The 18944-nt window shown below is 57.3% G+C and overlaps 1 protein-coding gene across 2 annotated transcripts in view; it reads left to right on the plus strand.

Moving 5' to 3' along the window:
• The window catches only part of STS (steroid sulfatase), a 189908-nt gene that overhangs the window by 14723 nt on the left and 156241 nt on the right, over positions 1 to 18944 (plus strand). For both annotated transcript variants that reach the window (XM_081080908.1, XM_081080907.1), the window contains exons 2-4: positions 15100 to 15240; positions 17542 to 17663; positions 17793 to 17915. In XM_081080908.1, coding sequence (XP_080937034.1) covers positions 15100 to 15240; positions 17542 to 17663; positions 17793 to 17915 — 386 coding nt within the window. The remainder of the gene's footprint in view (positions 1 to 15099; positions 15241 to 17541; positions 17664 to 17792; positions 17916 to 18944) is intronic.

The following is an 18944-nucleotide window of genomic DNA, read 5'->3' on the forward strand; positions in this document are numbered from 1 at the left end:
CGTGACACCCCGCATTGTCCGGATGTCTCCCCGGCCGGGGCACTGTCACCATGGGTGACAGCCACGGCTCTTGACAAGCATTTAAACGTGAGTAACACGGCCAGGCCGGCGTGGCTCCGTGGTGGGGCGTCGGCCTAGGAACCAGGAGGTCACAGTTCCATCCAGGTCACTGCCCCCCCCCTGCCGCCCTGATCACCCCTAACTGCCCTCCCCTGCCGGCCTGATCGCCCCTAACTGCCCCCTCCTATCAGCCTAATCTCCCCTCACTGCCCTCCCAGCCGGCCTGATCGCCCCTCACTGCCCTCCCTGCCGGCCTGATCGCCCCTCACTGCCCCCTCCTGTCAGCCTAATCGCCCCTCACTGCCCTCCCTGCCGGCCTGATCGCCCCTCACTGCCCTCCCTGCTGGCCTGATCGCCCCTAACTGCCCTCCCCTGCCGGCCTGATCGCCCCTCACTGCCCCCCCACCGGCCTGATCGCCCCTAACTGCCCTCCCCTGCCGGCCTGATCGCCCCTCACTGCCCCCCCGCCGGCCTGATCGCCCCTCACTGCTCTCCCCCGCCAGCCTGATCGCCCCTCACTGCTCCCCCTGCCGGCCTGATCGCCCCTCACTGCCCTCCCCTGCGGGCCTGATCGCCCCTCACTGCCCTCCCTGCCGGCCTGATCGCCCCTCACTGCCCTCCCTGCCGGCCTGATCGCCCCTAACTGCCCTCCCCTGCCGGCCTGATCGCCCCTCACTGCCCTCCCTGCCAGCCTGATCGCCCCTAACTGCCCTCCCCTGCCGGCCTGATCGCCCCTCACTGCCCTCCTTGCTGGCCTGATCACCCCTAACTGCCCTCCCTGCTGGCCTGATCACTCCTCACTGCCCTCCTTGCTGGCCTGATCGCCCCTCACTGCCCGCCCCCCCCCCCCCGCCGGCCTGATCACCCCTCACTGCCCCCCCCCACCGGGTGATCGCCCCTCAATGCCCCCCCCTGCCCGATGGCCTGGTCGTCCCACACAGCCTGCTGTTTGGTTGTCCTTGTTGTTTCGGTCATGACGGCCGCTGGCTTTTTATATATTAGGGTTGATTTCAGAGAGGAAGGGAGAGGGAGAGGGAGAGAGGAAAACAGCCATGATGGGAGAGAATCATGGGATTGGCCGCCTCCTGCACGCCCCCCCCCCCCCCCAGGGGCATGTGCCCTGACCGGGAATCGAACCCTGACCTCCTGGTTCATAGTCGATGTTCAACCGCTGACCCACCCTGGCTGGGCCAAGCCTATCATATCTTGTTTTTAGAGGTTTTTATTTTTATTTTTTAATTATTGATTTCAGAGAGGAAGGGAGAGGGAGAGAAAGAGAGAGAGAGAAACATCCATGATGAGAGAGAATCACAGATGAGCTGCCTCCCGCACACCCCTGGCCGGGGATGGACCCCACAACCCGGGCCTGTGCCCTTGACCGGGAATCGAACCCGGGACCCTCCATTCACTAGGCAAGCGTCTCTAATTTGGAGACTGCCACTGTTAGGAACTTTTCTGGCCCCGGCCCGTGTGGCTCAGTGGATAGAGCACCAGCCTGCGGACCGAAGGATCCGGGTTCGATTCCCGGTCAGGGGCCGTGGTCGGGGCGCGTGCAGGATGCAACCCATCGATGCGTCTCTCTCACATCCGTGTCTCTCTCTGTCTCTCCCTCTCCCTTCCACTCTCCCTAAAATCCACGGGAAAATATCCTCGGGTGAGGATTAATAAAAAAAACGAAACCTCTTCCGCCCGCCGCCGTGTCCTGCGGGCCGGTGACGCGTGCCCAGGGATGTGCACCGCCTCCGCGGGCATTCCAGGCCACGGGAGATGACGGACATGTCAGGAGCCGGACTCACTCCCCGTGGGCCGGGATGCGAACGGGTTTGAGCAACCTGTCATCGCAGGTTCGTCTCAGGGAGGGACGCGCTCACCCGGGGGGTGGCCTGGTGTCCCCGGGGCCGGCCGGGGCCCGGAGGGTGCGTGAGTCACAGGCTCGGGGTGGCAGGGAGGGAACGGAGCTGCGTCGCACCTCGCCGGGGCGCATAAAGGGGTGTCCAGGGGTGCAGGCCCCGGGACCCGTTGCCTCGTTGCCTTGCAAACAGGGCGAACGTGTTTTGTGAGTCTGGCGGGCGTGACCCGTAGCTCTGGGTGCCGGCGGTGGGAGGCGCCCCGTGCCTGGAGACAGTCATGTTTGCCTTCTGCTCCGATTCTGCAGTGTTTGCACGTACGTACGTACCGTTGGTCTCTCCCCGTCTCTCTGAAAACAACCTGGAAAATCAGTTCCCCCAAAATTAAATTGTAGACTGTACAACGCGGAGACATTTCGTAGTACATTCATCCACCTCGTCCAACCGCTGTCTCTCTAGTTCTACAACGTTTTTATCGCCCCCCCCCCCCGAAATAGAATTAAAAAGTCGTGCCTGCCCTGGCCAGTGTGGTTCAGTGGATAGAGCGTCGGCCTGCGGATGGAAGGGTCCCGGGTTCGATTTCCGGTCAAGGGCACACGCCCGGGTTGGGGGCTCGATCCCCAGTCGGGCGCGTGCAGGAGGCAGCCGATCTGTGATTCTCTCTCATCATGGATGTTTCTCTCTCTCTCTCTCTCTCTCTCTCTCTCCCCCTTCCTCTCTGAAATAAATTTTAAAAAATGTTTTAAAATAAATAAAAAGTAAGTGGAATCACACAGGGTGTGGCCTTTTGTGTCTGGCTGCCTCCTCTCACCATCACGGGCTCGGGGACCAGCCAAGTTGTCCCGTGTGTCCCAGCGGCACCTTTTTCCTGGCTGTGTACTATTCCACGGTGGGCACGGACCCCCATGTGCTTGTCTGTTCTTCTGCTGATGGATGTTTGCTTTGTTTCCACCTTTTGAAAAATATATATGTACTGCAGGCCTGGTGCACGAAATTCGTGCATGCGGGGGGAGCGTCCCTCAGCCCGGCCTGCACCCTCTCCATCCAGGACCCCTCGGGGAATGACACCCTTAAGTGCCCTCCCCTGCCGGCCTGATCGCCCCTAACTGCTCTCCCCTGCCAGTATGATCGCCCCTCACTGCCCTCCCCTGCCGGCCTGATCGCCCCTAACGGCCCTCCCCTGCCGGCCTGATCGCCCCTCACTGCCCTCCCCTGCTGGCCTGATCGCCCCTCACTGCCCTCCCCTGCCGGCCTGATCGCCCCTAACTGCCCTCCCCTGCTGGCCTGATCGCCCCTAACTGCCCTCCCCTGCCAGTATGATCACCCCTAACGGCCCTCCCCTGCCGGCCTGATCGCCCCTAACTGCCCTCCCCTGCCGGCCTGATCGCCCCTAACTGCCCTCCCATGCCAGCCTGATCGCCCCTCACTGCCCTCCCCTGCTGGCCTGATCTTACCCTAACTGCCTCTGCCTAGGTCCCTGCCACCGTGGCTTTGTCCGGAAGGATGTCCGGAAGATGTGCGGTCTAATTAGCATATTACCGTTTTATTGGTATAGATTTTTAAAAAGCAAGACGTTTCAGAGAGGAAGGGAGAGAGAGAGAGGAGAAATACTAACGATGAGAGAGAATCATGCACCGGCTGCCCCCTGCACGTTCCTACCAGGGGCCGAGCCTGCAACCCGGACCTGTGCCCTTGACTGGGAACCGAACCCTGACCTCTTGGTTGGTAGGTCGACGCTCAAGCCCTGAGCTGCGCCGGCCGGCTCCCTCCTCGTTTCTGAGTAGCTGGGCGTGGAGCCTGTCTCCTGCCCGGGAGGCAGCGCCAGGATCCGTCCTGTCCCGGCCTGTGCAGCAGGAATGCGTGCCCCGGGCACAGGGGAGCTCCCGCATCTGCACAGGATGGGGGGGGGCCGGGGGGCGGGCGTCTCAGGTGTCATGCACGGGAGGGGGAGTCCCGGAAGGCAGGTCAGCTGACAGGCAGGGTCACATGGCCGCCAGGTGACAGGCTGGCCGAGGGGCCTCGAGGTTCCCCATGGACCCTCACACCCACGGCGGGCGCGGGGCGCCTGACTGTTGGCCGAGGCCTGGACGTGTGGGGGGGACGCCGGCCGGGTCCCCGGGCAGCGAGCGTTGCTGGCAGGAGGCTCTGAGCGGGAGGTGAGTTGAGCATCTTTCTCTCCTTTGCACAGGGCGGGGGGCGGGGAGCAGACAGGGTGTGGGCCCCCCCCCCCCCGTCCCCCGCCTCCCATTGGATCGGCCTTGACCTGCCGGCTTCTCTCGGCCTTGCTTGGCTCAGCCTGCAGCGTGCCCCCCGTGTCCCGGGGCGTCATCTGTCCGTCCGTCCGTCCGTCCGTCCGGGTGACGGAGCCAGGGCCCTGTCATGTCCCGCGCACTTGGGGTGCCGCCCGTTTCGGGGCCGTTATCTGTGGGTTGACAGTGCCGAGTTCCTGCTCTCTCCCGAGTCCCATTTTTTTCACCCGTAACATGTACCATCCCGGCCAATGAGTCACAACATTTTTTTTTTTTAAATTTATTTGTATTGACTTCAGAGAGGAAGGGAGAGAGAGAGAGAGAGAGAGAGACATCCACGATGAGAGAGAATCACACATCGGCTGCCTCCTGCACGCCCCCCGCTGGGGATCGAGCCGGCACCCCGGGCCTGTGCCCTTGACTGGGAATCGAACCCGGGACTCTTCCATCCGCAGGCCGACTCTCTATCCACTATGCCACACCCTGACTTTCAAAGGGACGTTGGGGAGGTTGGGAAAAGGTGAGGAGATCAGGACGTGAATGAACGGCTGCGCTGTCTCCATAAAATGTCGGGGAGACCAAAAGCCCCAAACAGACCGATGAAGATGCCCAGAGCTCCCCCAACTCAGTTTCCGGGTCTTTTATTATTATTATTATTATTATTATTATTAATAATTCTCACCCCAGGATATTTTCTCATTGATTTTTAGAGAGCGAGGAAGAGAGAGGGAAAGACAGAGAGAGCCCTGGCCGGTGTGGCTCAGTGGATAGAACGTCGGCCTGCAGACTGAAGGGTCCCGGGTTCGAATCCTGGTCAAGGGCACATGCCCGGGTTGCAGGCTCGATCCCCATTGGGGGGGCGTGCGGGAGGCAGCCAATCCATGATTCTCTCTCATCATGGATGTTTCTATCTCTCTCCCTCTCCCTTCCTCTCTGAAATCAATAAAAAATATATTTTAAAAAATGGAAAGAAAAGAAAGACAGAGAGAAACATCGATGTGAGAGCAACACATCGATGAGTTGCCTCCTACACACACGGCCCCGACCAGGGCCCAGGCCTGGGAGGAGCCTGCAACCGACGTCCGTGCCCTTGACCGGAATCGAACCCGGGACCCTTGAGTCCGCAGGCCGACGCTCTATCCACTGAGCCAAATTTCTGGGTCCTTTAGTGGGTATCACACCCAACCCCGATGGAGGTGAGCACCCATTTAAAAGACTTCTCACCTGGCTGGCATGGCTCTGTGGATGAGCGTCGGCCTATAAACCAGGAGGTCCCGGGTTCGAATTCTGGTCAAGGGCACAGGCCCGGCTTCTGGGCTCGACCCCCAATGGGACTGAGCCCTGTGGTTTGGGTCACGTGCTCACACTGTCCCCAGCTGCCAGGCTGACATCTGAGACCAAGGTCCTGGGCTTTGCTGTGGCTGTGAAAGGTGTTGCTTTGACCAATGAGACGGCACTGGGCGCTGGGCAGTGGACGCTGGGCGCTGGGGGTTGGGGCTGTTTATCAAGCGTTAGGTCATTTGTAAAGCTGTTCGCCCGGGAAAGCCCCCGCTCGCCGCCGTAAATCCCCTCCTGGCTACCAGGATTGAATACTTTCCCACGGAAAGCCACGAATTACGAATCCGCCCGTAAATCATCGTTTAAATGCCACGCTCGGACGTTGACAAACCACCCTCATCAGTCAGATGCCACTTACGGGGCCGTGACAGACAAGAAAGGCTGAAATTGGGGGGCAGGGGGGTCCTCCCATGGCCGGCTTCCTCGTGCCCTGCCCGCAAACCTGTGCCTGCAGAGAGAGGCATGCTTATGGTCCGTCCGGAAAACCCTGCCTGGTTTATGACTTTTTAATTTATTTTAAAAAATATATTTTGATTGATTTCAGAGAACAAGGGAGAGGGAGAGAGAGAGATAGAAACATCCATGATGAGAGAGAATCACGGATCGGCTGCCTCCTACACGCCCCCTACTGGGGATGGAGCCTGCAACCTGGGCCTGTGCCCTTGACTGGAATCGAACCCGCGACCCTTCAGTCCGCAGGCCAACGCTCTATCCACTGAGCCACACTGGCCGGTCAAAACCCTTCCTGTGTTTGTTGCCCAGGCCAGCTTGTCTGCCAAGCAAAGACCGTGAGACTTGGTTCCGCCAAACAAAAGTGGTGTTTAGCCAATTAATGACGCTTTTAAAGTTCTTCGCACATTTTAAAAACTCAATGCATGGCCGTTTTTGAGCGTAAAATGTGAAGGTTGTAAAGGCCAGCCCAAGCCAGTTTGGCTCAGTGGATGGAGCGTCGGCCTGTGGACTGAAGGGTTCCGGGTTCGATCCCGGTCAAGGGCACGTGCCCAGGTTGTGGGCTCGATCCCCAGTAAGGGGCGTGCAGGAGGCGGCTGATGAATGATTCTCTCTCCTCATGGATGTTTCTATCTCTTTTTCTTCCCCTTCCTCTCTGAAATCAATAAAAATCTATAATAATAAAAACGTAAAATGCTAATTAGACTGGGCAGCTGAACGACCTTCCGGATGTCATTCCGGACGTCCTTCCGGATGAAACCACGATGGCAGGGGCCAAGGCAGAGGCAGTTAGGGGCGATCAGGCAGGTAGGCGAGTGGTTAGGGGCGATCAGGCAGGCGGGTGAGTGGTTAGGGGCGATCAGTCAGGCGGGTGGTTAGGGGCAATCAGGCAGGCAGGCGGGTGGTTTGGGGCGATCAGGCAGGCAGGAGAGTGGTTAGGGGCAATCAGGCAGGCAGGCGGGTGGTTTGGGGCGATCAGGCAGGCAGGAGAGTGGTTAGGGGCGATCAGGCCAGCAGGCGAGCATTTAGGAGTGATCAGCCAAGCAGGCAGACCAGTTAGGGGCGATCAGACAGGCAGGCAGGCGAGCGTTTAGGAGTGATGAGCCAAGCAGACAGACCAGTTTGGAGCGATCCGACAGGCAGGGAAGCAGTTCTGGAACCAGCAGTCCCGGATTGCAAGAGGGAAGTGTGGGATCGGGCCTAAACCGGCTGTCGGACATCCCCCAAGGGGTTCTGGATTGTGAGAGGGTGCAGGCTGCACTGAGGGTCCCATCTTCCATGCATGAATTTCGTGCACCGGGCCTCTAGTGTGTGTGTGTGTGTGTGTGTGTGTGTGTGTGTTTGTGTGTGAGAGAGTGTGTGTGTGTGTGTGTGTTTGTATATGAAGGTTTTGAAGACCCATCTGCCAACCACCAGGCCCCAGGGTGACATCAAACCCCGCTTATTGGACTTGCCATCCTGAAAACCGGGGTTCGTAAGGCGAGGCCATGCACAGAGAGGTGAAGGGTGAAGAATATGAGAGATGCTTTAGGGAACCATCTGTGAAGGTCACATTCTGTGGGGTGTGGACAGACACACCCCAGGGTCATGGCCTTAGCAAGAACCAGACCCTGCAAACACCCCCCCCCTCGCCCCCACATGGGCACGGGTACAGAGTCTGGGTGGTTGGCGCACAGTAGGACTCATGAGGAACGTAACCGCCTGGCCCGTGCAGCTTTGCAAATGAGCCATTCGCCTTATGCAGCGTGTCAATGAGGGTAATCACCCTCATTTCCGTAGCTCTCCATCTGAAATGTCAGGTCACCGATGGGCCCTCTGAAAATTACAATTACGCCCTGAGTCTAAATGAGATCAGGGGATAGCTCACCCATCCTCAGCCAGCCGCCAGGGGCCTCCGTAAATGTTAACGTAAAACAGAACAAAACACCCAAACCTGTACTTAATCGTCGTGAGTCGATTTGAGCCAAACTGTGGACGATGGCCGGGAGGCAGCACCTCCACCGATTGGGACAATGCTCTGGACAAGGGCGTTTTTTCCCCGTGTTTTCCACGTTACTACGGTCAGAGGGGACGTGGTGGGTTACATGAACTCCACTGGGGATGGGTTAGGGCGGTGAGGTTGGGGGGCGGGGGAGCTCTGGGATTGGATAGAAAGTACAATGATAGACATGTGATTCTTTCACACAGGTGGGTGCAGGACGGTTGACAGTCAACAATTAGCTCAGTGACGATGAGGAGATGGTGGTCTCTGCCCTGGTGCATTGTGCCTTGGAGGGTCTGGAAAAAAGGGAAGTTAGAAGTTACCCTGACATTTCAAGGGTGTCTATACTCATAAAAGTGTACGATGCTAATTAGACCAGATAGACCGGCCGTCTTCTGGTCCTCCTTCCGGACAAAGCCATGGTGGCGGGGGCTTAGGCAGAAGTGGTTAGGGATGATCAGGCTGGCAGGGGAGAGCAGTTAGGGGGATCAGGCTGGCAGGGGAGGGCAGTTAGGGGTGATCAGACCGGCAGGGGAGAGCGGTTAGGGGTGATCAGGCCGGCAGGGGAGAGCAGTTAGGGGTGATCAGGCCGGCAGGGGAGAGCAGTTAGGGGCGATCAGGCCGGCAGGAGAGAGCAGTTAGGGGCGATCAGGCTGGCAGGGGAGAGCGGTTAGGGGCAATCAGGCCGGCAGGGGAGAGCGGTTAGGGGCGATCAGGCTGGCAGGGGAGGGCAGTTAGGGGCGATCAGGCTGGCAGGGGAGGGCAGTTAGGGGTGATCAGGCCGGCAGGGGAGAGCAGTTAGGGGCAATCAGGCTGGCAGGGGAGGGCAGTTAGGGGTGATCAGGCCGGCAGGGGAGAGCAGTTAAGGGCGATTAGGCCGGCAGGGGAGAGCAGTTAGGGGCGATCAGGCCGGCAGGGGAGAGCTATCCTTCTCCCTTTTCTTTCTCTAAAAAGTAATAAAAACGTAATAAATAAAAACACCCACCTAGCCAATTTGGCTCAGTGGACAGAACATCACCCCGTGGACTGAACGGTTGTAGGTTCGATTCTGGGCAAAGGCATGTACTCTGGTTGCAGGCCAGACCCCAGCAATCCCCACCCACCCAACGGAAATGACCCCCGGGGGTTCCAAGACACTCCGGTCTGAGAACCTCCCTCATATTATTTTGAAAAACGTCTTTTGAGCACAGATGAGCCTTTAGGGGTCCCTCTGTGGCCGTTTCCTCCTGCAGGTGGTGTTCCTGTGTGACAGGCGTGGTCACGGAATCCCTTTAGATGCGGTTTCTGTGATTTCTGGCTCACCCGGGGGGAGTGAGCACAAAATAGCAAGCGTCTGACAAAGGGCCTCCAAGCTGATTTCTTAAAGTCTATTTCCTTCCTTTCTTCTTCTTCGTTTTATCAAATACTAGAGGCCGGGTGCACGAAATTCATGCACTCAGAGGGCGTCCCTCAGCTTGGATTGCGAGAGGATGCGGGCCAGGCCGACGGACCCCACTGGTGCATGATGGGGGCTGGGGAGGGACGCGGGAGGACTCCAGGGCGTGTCCGGCCCGTCTCGCTCAGTCCAGATCGGCTGGACCCCAGCAGCAAGCTCACCTACCAGAGGGTCTGCCCCCTGGTGGTCAGTGCACGTCATAGCGACTGGTTGACCAGTCACTGTCTGCCCCCTGGTGGACAGAGCACAGCATAGCAACTGGTCGACCTGTTGACTCTCTGCCCCCTGGTGGTCAGTGCATGTCATAGCAGGCGGTTGAGCGGCCTTAGCATCTCATTAGCATATTATGCTTTGATTGGTTGAATGGACAACTAGACACTTAGCATATTAGGCTTTTATTATATAGGACACTAGAAGCTGGTGCACGGATTCGTGTACTGCTGGGGTCCCTCGGCCTGGCCTGCACCCTCTCACCATCCGGGACCCCTCGGGGGATGTCGAAGAGCCGTTTTCGGCCTGATCCCCGCAGGCCAGGCCGAGGGACCCCACTGGTGCACGAATTCGTGCACCGGGCCTCTAGTGTGCATATAACAGTGGTTCTCAACCTTCCGGCCCTTTAATACAATTCCTCATGTTGTGACCCAACCATAAAATTATTTTCGTTGCTGTTTCATCACTGTCATGTTGCTACTGTTGTGAATCATCATGGAAATATCTGATATGCAGGATGGTCTTAGGCGACCCCTGTGAAAGGGTCGTTCGACCGCCAAAGGGGTTGCAACCCACAGGTTGAGAACCGCTGGAATATAAGATCTTTGGTTAATCTCTTCCCGCCCTCCCCCCTCCCCTCTTCGCTCTGAGACCCATCAGTCTGTTCCATGTTTCCAGGTCTGTGCGTTGAGCGTCTGCCCCCTGGTGGTCAGTGCGCGTCATAGCTACCGGTCGGACGGTCACTTTTTTTTTTTATTGATTTCAGAGAGGGAGAGAGAGAAAGAAACATCCATGATGAGAGAGAATCACGGATCGGCTGCCTCCTGCACGCCCCCTACTGGGGGTCGAGCCTGCAACCCGGGCATGTGCCCTTGACCGGGAATCGAACTGTGACCTCCTGGTTCCTAGGACGGTGCTCAACCCCTGAGCCACGCCGGCCGGCTGGGCAAACTTCTTTAATAAATGCAGAGCCTGTATTCTGTAAATAAAAGGTGTGGGCGACAGAAAGGAAAAGGATTCCGCTCTTTCCCGCCTCACAAGGGCTCGCACCCACGGCCACGGGGCCGGAGTCTTGCCAGGCGAGGTCGGGGTGCAGGCACAGCGGGGGGAGCCTGCCCAGCGGGTGTGTCCTCCAGACGGCGGGAGGGAATCGGACAGGAAAAGCCACGCGGGGAGACGGATTGCGGTTTCAAATGCCAGCTCGCGGGGGAGCGACAGCGTTAGTGGGACACGGACGGACCGAGGGCATGGTCGCTGGGAGCGTCACGCCAATAAAGCGAGGTCTACGTTTACAGGAATCTATACGACATTTCCCTCTAATGTCATGTTCCCTGCGAACGCTCTTTACCGGGTGGGGTTATACTTTGTGTTATAAACGATGGATGTAGACATTAATACATGGTTTGGAGGCATATGTTAGGTTTCGTCTAAATGTCAGTGTCTGGCCCGGCCGGCCAGCGTGGCTCAGTGATTGAGCGTCGACCTGTGAACCAGGAGGCCAGGGTTCGATTCCCGGTCCAGGTCACATGCCCGGGTTGCAGGCTCCATCCCCAGTAGGGGGCGTGCAGGAGGCAGCCGATGCATGATTCTCTCTCATCATTGGTGTTCCCGTCTCTCTCTCCCTTTCCCTCCCTCTATGAAATCAATAAAAATATATTTAAAAAATTGAAAAAAACATATCCTTGGATGAAGATTTAAAAAACAAGTTTTCTTTGTTAATATTCCTAAATTCATGTCGCTGATTCAATTATAGTTGGTACTAGAGGCCTGGTGCACGGATTCATTCACCGGTGGGGTCCCTCGGCCTGGCCTGCAGGGATGGGGCCGAAACCGGCTCTCCGACATCCCCCGAGGGGTCCCGGATTGGGAGAGGGTGCAGGCCAGGCCGAGGGACCCCACCAGTGCAGGACCCCAGCAGCAAGCTAACCTACCGGTAGGAGCGTCTGCCCCCTGGTGGTCAGTGCACGTCATAGCGACTGATCAAACGGTTGACTCTCTGCCCCCTGGTGGTCAGTGCACATCATAGCGACTGGTTGAGTGGCCTTAGCATATCATTAGCATAATACACTTCGATTGGTTGAACAGCCGGCTGGTCGACCTGACACTTAGCATATTAGGCTGTTCTTTTCTTATATACGATGCTTTTATTGATGTCAGAGAGGAAGGGAGACGGGGAGGGGGACAGAAACATCCATGATGATGAGAGAGAATCACGGATCAGCTGCCTCCTGCACGCCCCCTGCTGGGGATGGAGCCCGCAACCCGGGCCTGTGCCCTTGACCAGGAATCGAACCCTGACCTCCTGGTTCCTAGGTTGGAGCCCAACCACTAAGCCACACTGGCCGGGCAGACGTTTTTTTTTTTCCTTTATGAATTTAAAGCAGGACGTGTATGGGAATTTCATTTGCCCTCCGTCGCTTGAATTGAACAAAAGCTGCGTGTTTTTTTTCTCCGTAAACAAAAATGCGGTTTGCAGTGCGGGTTTCGCCCTGTTCTCAATGAGCCATTTTGCCTCCGACCCCACAGACCAGTGGGTTCTCAACCTTCCGGCCCTTTCAATACAGTTCCTCATGTTGTGGGGACCCCCAACCATGCAATTATTTTCGTTGCTACTGCATCTCTGCAGTGTTGCTACCGTGATGAATCGTCATGGAAATATCTGATAGGCAGGATGGTCTCAGGCGACCCCTGGGAAAGGGTCGTTCGACCGCCAAAGGGGTCGCGACCCACAGGTTGAGAACGGCTGCCATAGACCCACAGCATCACCCCGGCCGCGGTGGGAATTTTCCTGTGATGAACGCGCGCTCATGTAATTACGTCTCCGGTGATGAAAATGCCCTTTTTGCCTCGCGCTCCCTCCTTCATTGCATGTCTATTTCGGGAACGGCGGCTTTCTCGGAATAGCGTCTCGTCTTGCCTTTGGGCCTGATGGGCCACGTTCCGAAAAGTAATTTAGTTTTTTAAGGGGGGAGGGGAGGGGGAGGGTATTGTTTATCCGAAGTTAACGCGCCGTGGTTTGGACGGCTGGGGGCACGTTTCGTGGGGTGGGCAAGTGCTCGTAAAGGGTGTCCCAAAATTCACGCTGCTGGGGTCCAACCCCAGCAGGTCCAGGGGTCCCCAAAGGTGAGGACGGAGTCGGCGAAGAAGGGATGACACAGAGGCAGCGTTCAGTTGATCAGCATGGTTGGGTTCTCTTGCCTGGTTCTATTGCCAGGTTCTGTAGGTTCTGTCTCTAGGTTCTGTAGCCAGGTTCTGTCCAGGATCTTTTGCCATGTTCTCTCCAGCGAAGTTCTTCTGTCTCTAGGTTCTGTGTAGGTTCTGTGTCCTGTTGTCTTGTTACATCTGTATTTATACCAGTTGATTCAATCCTATCAATCTCTATTCCAAAGGTTAGGGCGTTTCTTATCTCCATTCCAGGGAGTAAAGATTATGTAGCTTAAGCATGATTGTTTGTAGTTAAAGTGATTAATTACCCGCCTGGCACTTAGTTAAGGGGTTTTATTCCCTCCCTGACTTCAGGGGAAAATCCCTACCTGGGGAAACAACCTTTCTCAGAGAGGTGACCTTGGTTAAAACACATAGCGCTAAGATGGGGAGCAAACATATTAAGAACAGGATGCCATATATGCCAGGTCCCTTGAAACAGCAAGGATGGACCGGCTCCCGGCACACGCAAGATTTGAATTCTGCGTGAGCATTAACAACAACGGCAGCAAAAATAAAAGCCTGATTGGACTTGGCTTATTGAGTCAGATTCTAATATCTGTTGCCCTTTGATGTCAATCCCTTCGATTCGATCAGCATCACCAAGTACCAATGATGGCCCAGGAGCAGGGACCAGGAAGACCAATGGAGACCGCGGTTTTGCGTCTGTGCCAGCAAAGCCGGGGAGGCCATGGACCCGATGGGCTGTTCCATACATAAACCCTAGACTGTCTGCTTTATGAATCAATAAAAAATTTACAATTTTTATTGATAAACCCATGTTTTCTATCAAAATTACTTCTTGCGTGAATTTTGGGACACCCTTTATAAACGAACTCTGTTTCCGCCGTTTGAAACGCATCCCTGAACACCTTGCAGAAGCCACGCCTGGGGGCGCAGGTGAGGTCTGGCCGCCCGAGACGGGGATTTAATTCACAGGCCGTGGGATTCCGGGCGGCGTGGAGAAAAAATCGTTCACGTTCGAGCGCTGTTCTTAATTGGGCTCGAGGGCACCCCCCACCCCAGGCCTCCTCATGCCAACGCCAGGCTCGTCTGGGGGACAATGAATGGCCAGCCGTTGCCGGGGCGACTGGGAAACTAATAGAGCCATCCATCATGATTCACAGGCCTTCGCCCTCCTGGGCGTCATTTCGGCGTCGATATTCTGGTGCTGGTCCCAGCCTCTCACCAGGAAGCACAGGCGCTTGGGATGCGTTTTTCCAGGGTCCCCTGGCCCCAGGCACGAGGGGACCCCACTGACGGTGAGGATGGGGCCTGGAGAGGACCCGTCACCTTAAGCGGCAGGCGTTATTTTTATTGATTTCAGACAGGAAGGGAGAGGGAGGGAGAGAGAGACATCAGTGATGAGAGAGAATCACGGATCGGCTGCCTCCTGCACGCCCCCTACTGGGGATCGAGCCCGCAACCCGGGCATGTGCCCTGGACCGGGAATCGCACCCGGGACCTCCTGGTTTCTAGGTCGATGCTCAGCCATTGAGCCACACCAGCTGGTCAGGGTGAGGAATTTGTAATTTTTTTAATATGTTCTTACTGATTTTTAGAGAGAAAGGGAAAGAGAGAGAGAAACATCCATGTTGAGAGAGAATCATGGATCGGCCGCCTCCTGCACGCCCCCTACTGGGGATCGAGCCCACAACCCGGGCCTGTGCCCTTGACCGGGAATCGAACCTGGGACCCTTCAGTCTGCAGGCCGATGCTCTATCCACTGAGCCAAACCAGCCAGGGCTTAAATATGTGTTTATTCATTTCAGAGAGGAAGGGAGAGAGAGAGAGAGAGAGAGAGAGACAAACGTCATCGAGGAGAGAGGAACATGAATCGGCCGCCTCCTGCACACCCCCCACTGGGGATTGAGCCTGCAACCCGGGCCTGTGCCCTGACCTGGGGACTGTGCCGTGACCTCCACCACTGAGCCACACCAGCCAGACGGGCCACGTGATCTCCATGACACACTTGTCCTCCCGGGGTCCCCGCGGAGAACGTTTAGCTAATGGCTGGGCCCACCTTCCATAGCGAGACGGCAGGAGGCGGCCGGCCCTGTCTCCGTTCCTTCCATCTGAACCTGCGTTCTGGCCCAGGGTGCACCCTCGGCGACACCGCTGTCCGAGGAGGAGGAGAGGATTTGCTTGGAAAGAGACGCACGCAGGAGGGGGGGGGGTCGGGGGGGGGAGGACGCACGCCTTTGCCGTCGCCGGGGACGGTGTCCTCTCTGAAACCTGGGGGGGCGGGGAGGGCGGTCCGGGAGCGGCCGGCGAAGGGTCCCACCCCGGCCGCGTGCCTCACGGCTCCTCCCCTTCACGTTGCAGGACGATGAGGCGCCTGCTGCTCCTGCTGCTGGGCCTGTGGGAGGCCCAGAGCCGTGCGCCCTCCAGGCCCAACTTTGTCCTGATCGTGGCGGACGACCTGGGCATCGGCGACCCCGGCTGCTACGGAAACAAGACCCTCAGGTAGGGCGCGTGTCGAGGCTGTCGTTCCGGTGACCGACACACGCTGGGGGAGCAGAGAGCGCGTGGAAACACCGAAAACCCGCCCGTGGCACGCCGTGTGGCTGCCCGTGGATTCCCCGTGTGTCTACGCATGGATCCCCGTGTGACTGTGCGTGGATCCCGTGTGACTGTGTGTGGCTCCCCCGTGTGTCTACGTGTGGATCCCCCGTGTGACTGCGTTTGGTTCCCCTGTGTGACTGCGTGGATCCCGTGTGGCTGCGCGTGGATCCCCGTGTGACTGCACGTGAATCCCGTGTCACTGCACGTGGATCTCCCGTGTGACTGTGCATGGATCCCGTGTGACTGCACTTGGATCCCCCGTGTGACTGTGCGTGGTTCCCGTGTGACTGCGCGTGCATCCCCGTGACTGTGTGTGATTCCCGTGTGACTGCGCATGCATCCCCGTGTGACTTCATGTGGATCCTGTGTGACTGTGTGTGGATCCCGTGTGACTGCACATGGATCCCCCGTGTGACTGTGCATGGATCCCGTATGACTGCCCTTGGATCCCCCGTGTGACTGTGCGTGGTTCCCATGTGACTGCGCGTGCATCCCTGTGTGACTGTGCGTGGATCCCCCATGTGACTGTGCATGGATCCCGTGTGACTGCACATGGATCCCCCATGTGACTGTGCATGGATCCCGTGTGACTGTGCGTGGATCCCCGTGTGACTGCACTTGGATCCCCCTTGTGTCTGCGCATGGATCCCCGTGTGACTGTGCGTGGATCCCTTGTGACTGCGTGTGGATCCCTTGTGACTGTGTGTGGATCCTGTGTGACTGTGTGTGGATCCCATGTGACTGTGTGTGGATCCCGTGTGACTGCGCGTGGATCCCGCGTGTGACTGCACTTGGATCCCCCGTGTGACTGTTCTCGGTTCCCGTGTGCATCCCTGTGTGACTGTGTGTGGATCCCCCGTGTGACTGCATGTGGTTCCCCCGTGTGACTGCGTGTGGATCCCATGTGGCTGCACGTGGTTCCCCCGTGTTGCTGCGCGTGGACGCCCTGTGTGACCGCGTGTGGATCCCGCATGACCGCACGTGGATCCGTGCAGATACGGGCGTTAGGAAGCAGGCGTGGCGGTGTCGTGCGTGGCACACACAGAGGCAGGGCGGACTGGTTAGGGGCGTCCTCTCCGCGCTGGTTGGAAGAGCAGCGCGAAGCGTCTCCAGCGTTTTCTCTTTGGGGGCACGGAGGTAACTGGGGGCCGTGGCTGGGGACGGGGTAAGGCCTGGAGCGTCTCCCTCCCACTCCTCACAGTGGCTCGTGTCCTTTTATTTTTTAAACATATTTCTTACTGATTTCAGAGAGGGAGGGAGAGGGAGAGAGAGAGAGACACCAGTGACGAGAGAATCGTGGCTCGGCTGCCTCCTGCGCGCCCCACACTGGGGATCGAGCCCGCACCCGGAATCGAGCCGTGACCTCTTGGTTCATAGGTCAACCCTCGCTCGACCCCCGAGCCACGCCGGCCGGGCCCACAGCTCATTTTCCAGACTCGCTCCTGTGTTGTCAACCAGGGCTGACGCCCTGGCTGGTGTGGCTCAGTGGACAGAGCGTCGGGCTGCAGACCGAAGGGTCCCGGGTTCGAGTCCGGTCAAGGGCATGTGCCCGGGCCGCGGGCTCCTCCCCGGCCCGGGGCCTGGTCAGGGGGCACGTGCAGGAAGTAACCCCTCAATGCGTCTCTCTCAGATGGATATTCTCTCTGTCTTTCCCTCTCCCTTCCACTCTCTCTGAAAACCGATGGGGACGTATCCTAGGGTGGGGGTGACAATAAACAAATAAACGAGTAAATAAACCAGGACTATCCGCGCCTCCGTCTCCGCTAAGGGTTGTCAAGTCAGACGCTGTCACGTCTAGGAGACTGCGGAGTCCCCGTGAAATCCGACACGAACCCACACGTCAGCTTCTGGGGCCTGTGGGGCCCCTGAACAAGCCAGTCCGGGTCCGTTGGGCCCACACCTGGTTCTGTTCTTTTCTTTGATTCCAGAGAGGAAGGGAGACGGGGGGAGAGAGAGAGAAACAACCACGATGAGAGAGAATCGCGGACCGGCTGCCTCCTGCACGCCCCCTGCTGGGGATGGAGCCTGCAACCGGGCACGTGCCCTTGACCAGGAATCGAACCCAGGACACTTTCGGCCGTAGGTCGATGCTCGACCGCAGAGCCACGCCGGCTGGGCGGGAGGTGACGCCTCATGTCCAGCCGCGGAGAGCTCGGCGTTTCCAAAGGCACCGCAAATAGTAACGTGGCTCTTGTGTCCCAGGACCCCCAACATCGACAGGTTGGCCGAAGAGGGAGTGAAACTCACGCAGCACCTGGCGGCCTCGCCCCTGTGCACCCCCAGTCGGGCAGCCTTCATGACCGGCCGGTACCCCGTCCGATCAGGTAGCCCCCTGGCTGGGTCCCTGGCCCGTCCTCTCCTCTCCTCTCCTCTCCTCGGGGCACCCTCTCAGCCTCTGTCGTCAGGGTCGCCCCCCCGCCCCCCATCCTAACGGCTGGTTTCTCCTGCCCCAGGAATGGCGTCTCAGACGCGAATCGGCGTCTTCCTCTTCTCGGCCTCCTCGGGGGGACTTCCCAACACTGAAGTCACGTTCGCCAAACTTCTGAAGGACCAAGGCTACGCCACGGCTCTGATAGGTGTGGGCCGCGGCGGACGGGAGGCCGGGAGCTGGGCGGGTTGAGGGGAAGGGTCGGGGGTGGGGTGGGGTGGGGTAGGAGAGCAGCTTTCTTAGGGTTGACGTTGCTGATACAGTGGGCACAGCTCAAGTAGGGGAGACACGATTTCGGTTCTAATATGTGAATGTGTAGATGTGGTTATGTGGATGCCTGGATGAATAGATGGATAGATGGGAGATAGATGGATAGGTGGGTGGATGGATGGATGGATGAATGGAGATAGATAGATGATAGATAGGTAGATGATGATAGATAGATAGATAGATAGATAGATAATGATAGGCACTCAGAAAGATGGACAGATAGATGTATGGGTAGATGGAAAGATAGATGAAACAGACAAGGATATATAAATCAGTAGATGAAATGGATGACGGATCAATGGGTGGATGGATGGATGGATGGATGGATGGAGATAGATAGATGATAGATAGATAATGATAGGCACTCAGAAAGCTGGATGGACGGATGGATGGGTAGATGGAAAGATAAATGAGATCAAGGCAAGGATATATAAATCAGTAGATGAAATGGATGACGGATCAATGGGTGGATGGATGGATGGACGCATGGATAGATATAGATGGATAACGATAGGCACTCAGAAAGATGGATGGACAGATAGATGTTTGGGTAGATGGAAAGGTAGATGAGTTAGAGACAAGGATATATAAATCAGTAGATGAAATGGATGAGAGATGGACGGATGGATGGATGGATAGATACAGATAGATAGATAATGATAGGCACTCAGAAAGATGGATGGACAGATGGATGGATGGGTAGATGGAAAGATAGATGAGATAGAGACAAGGATATATAAATCAGTAGATGACATGGATGACGGATAGACAGATGGATGGAAGGATGGATGGATGGACGGACAGGTAGATGGAAAGATTGATGAAATAAGTAATAGAGACAGACAAAAGTAGGTAGGCCAGCAGATGGAATGGATGATGGATGGATGCATTCATGGATGGATGGACA

This window comes from Myotis nattereri (assembly GCF_964212035.1).
Source record: "Myotis nattereri genome assembly, chromosome: X".
Taxonomy (NCBI): Eukaryota; Metazoa; Chordata; class Mammalia; order Chiroptera; family Vespertilionidae; genus Myotis; species Myotis nattereri.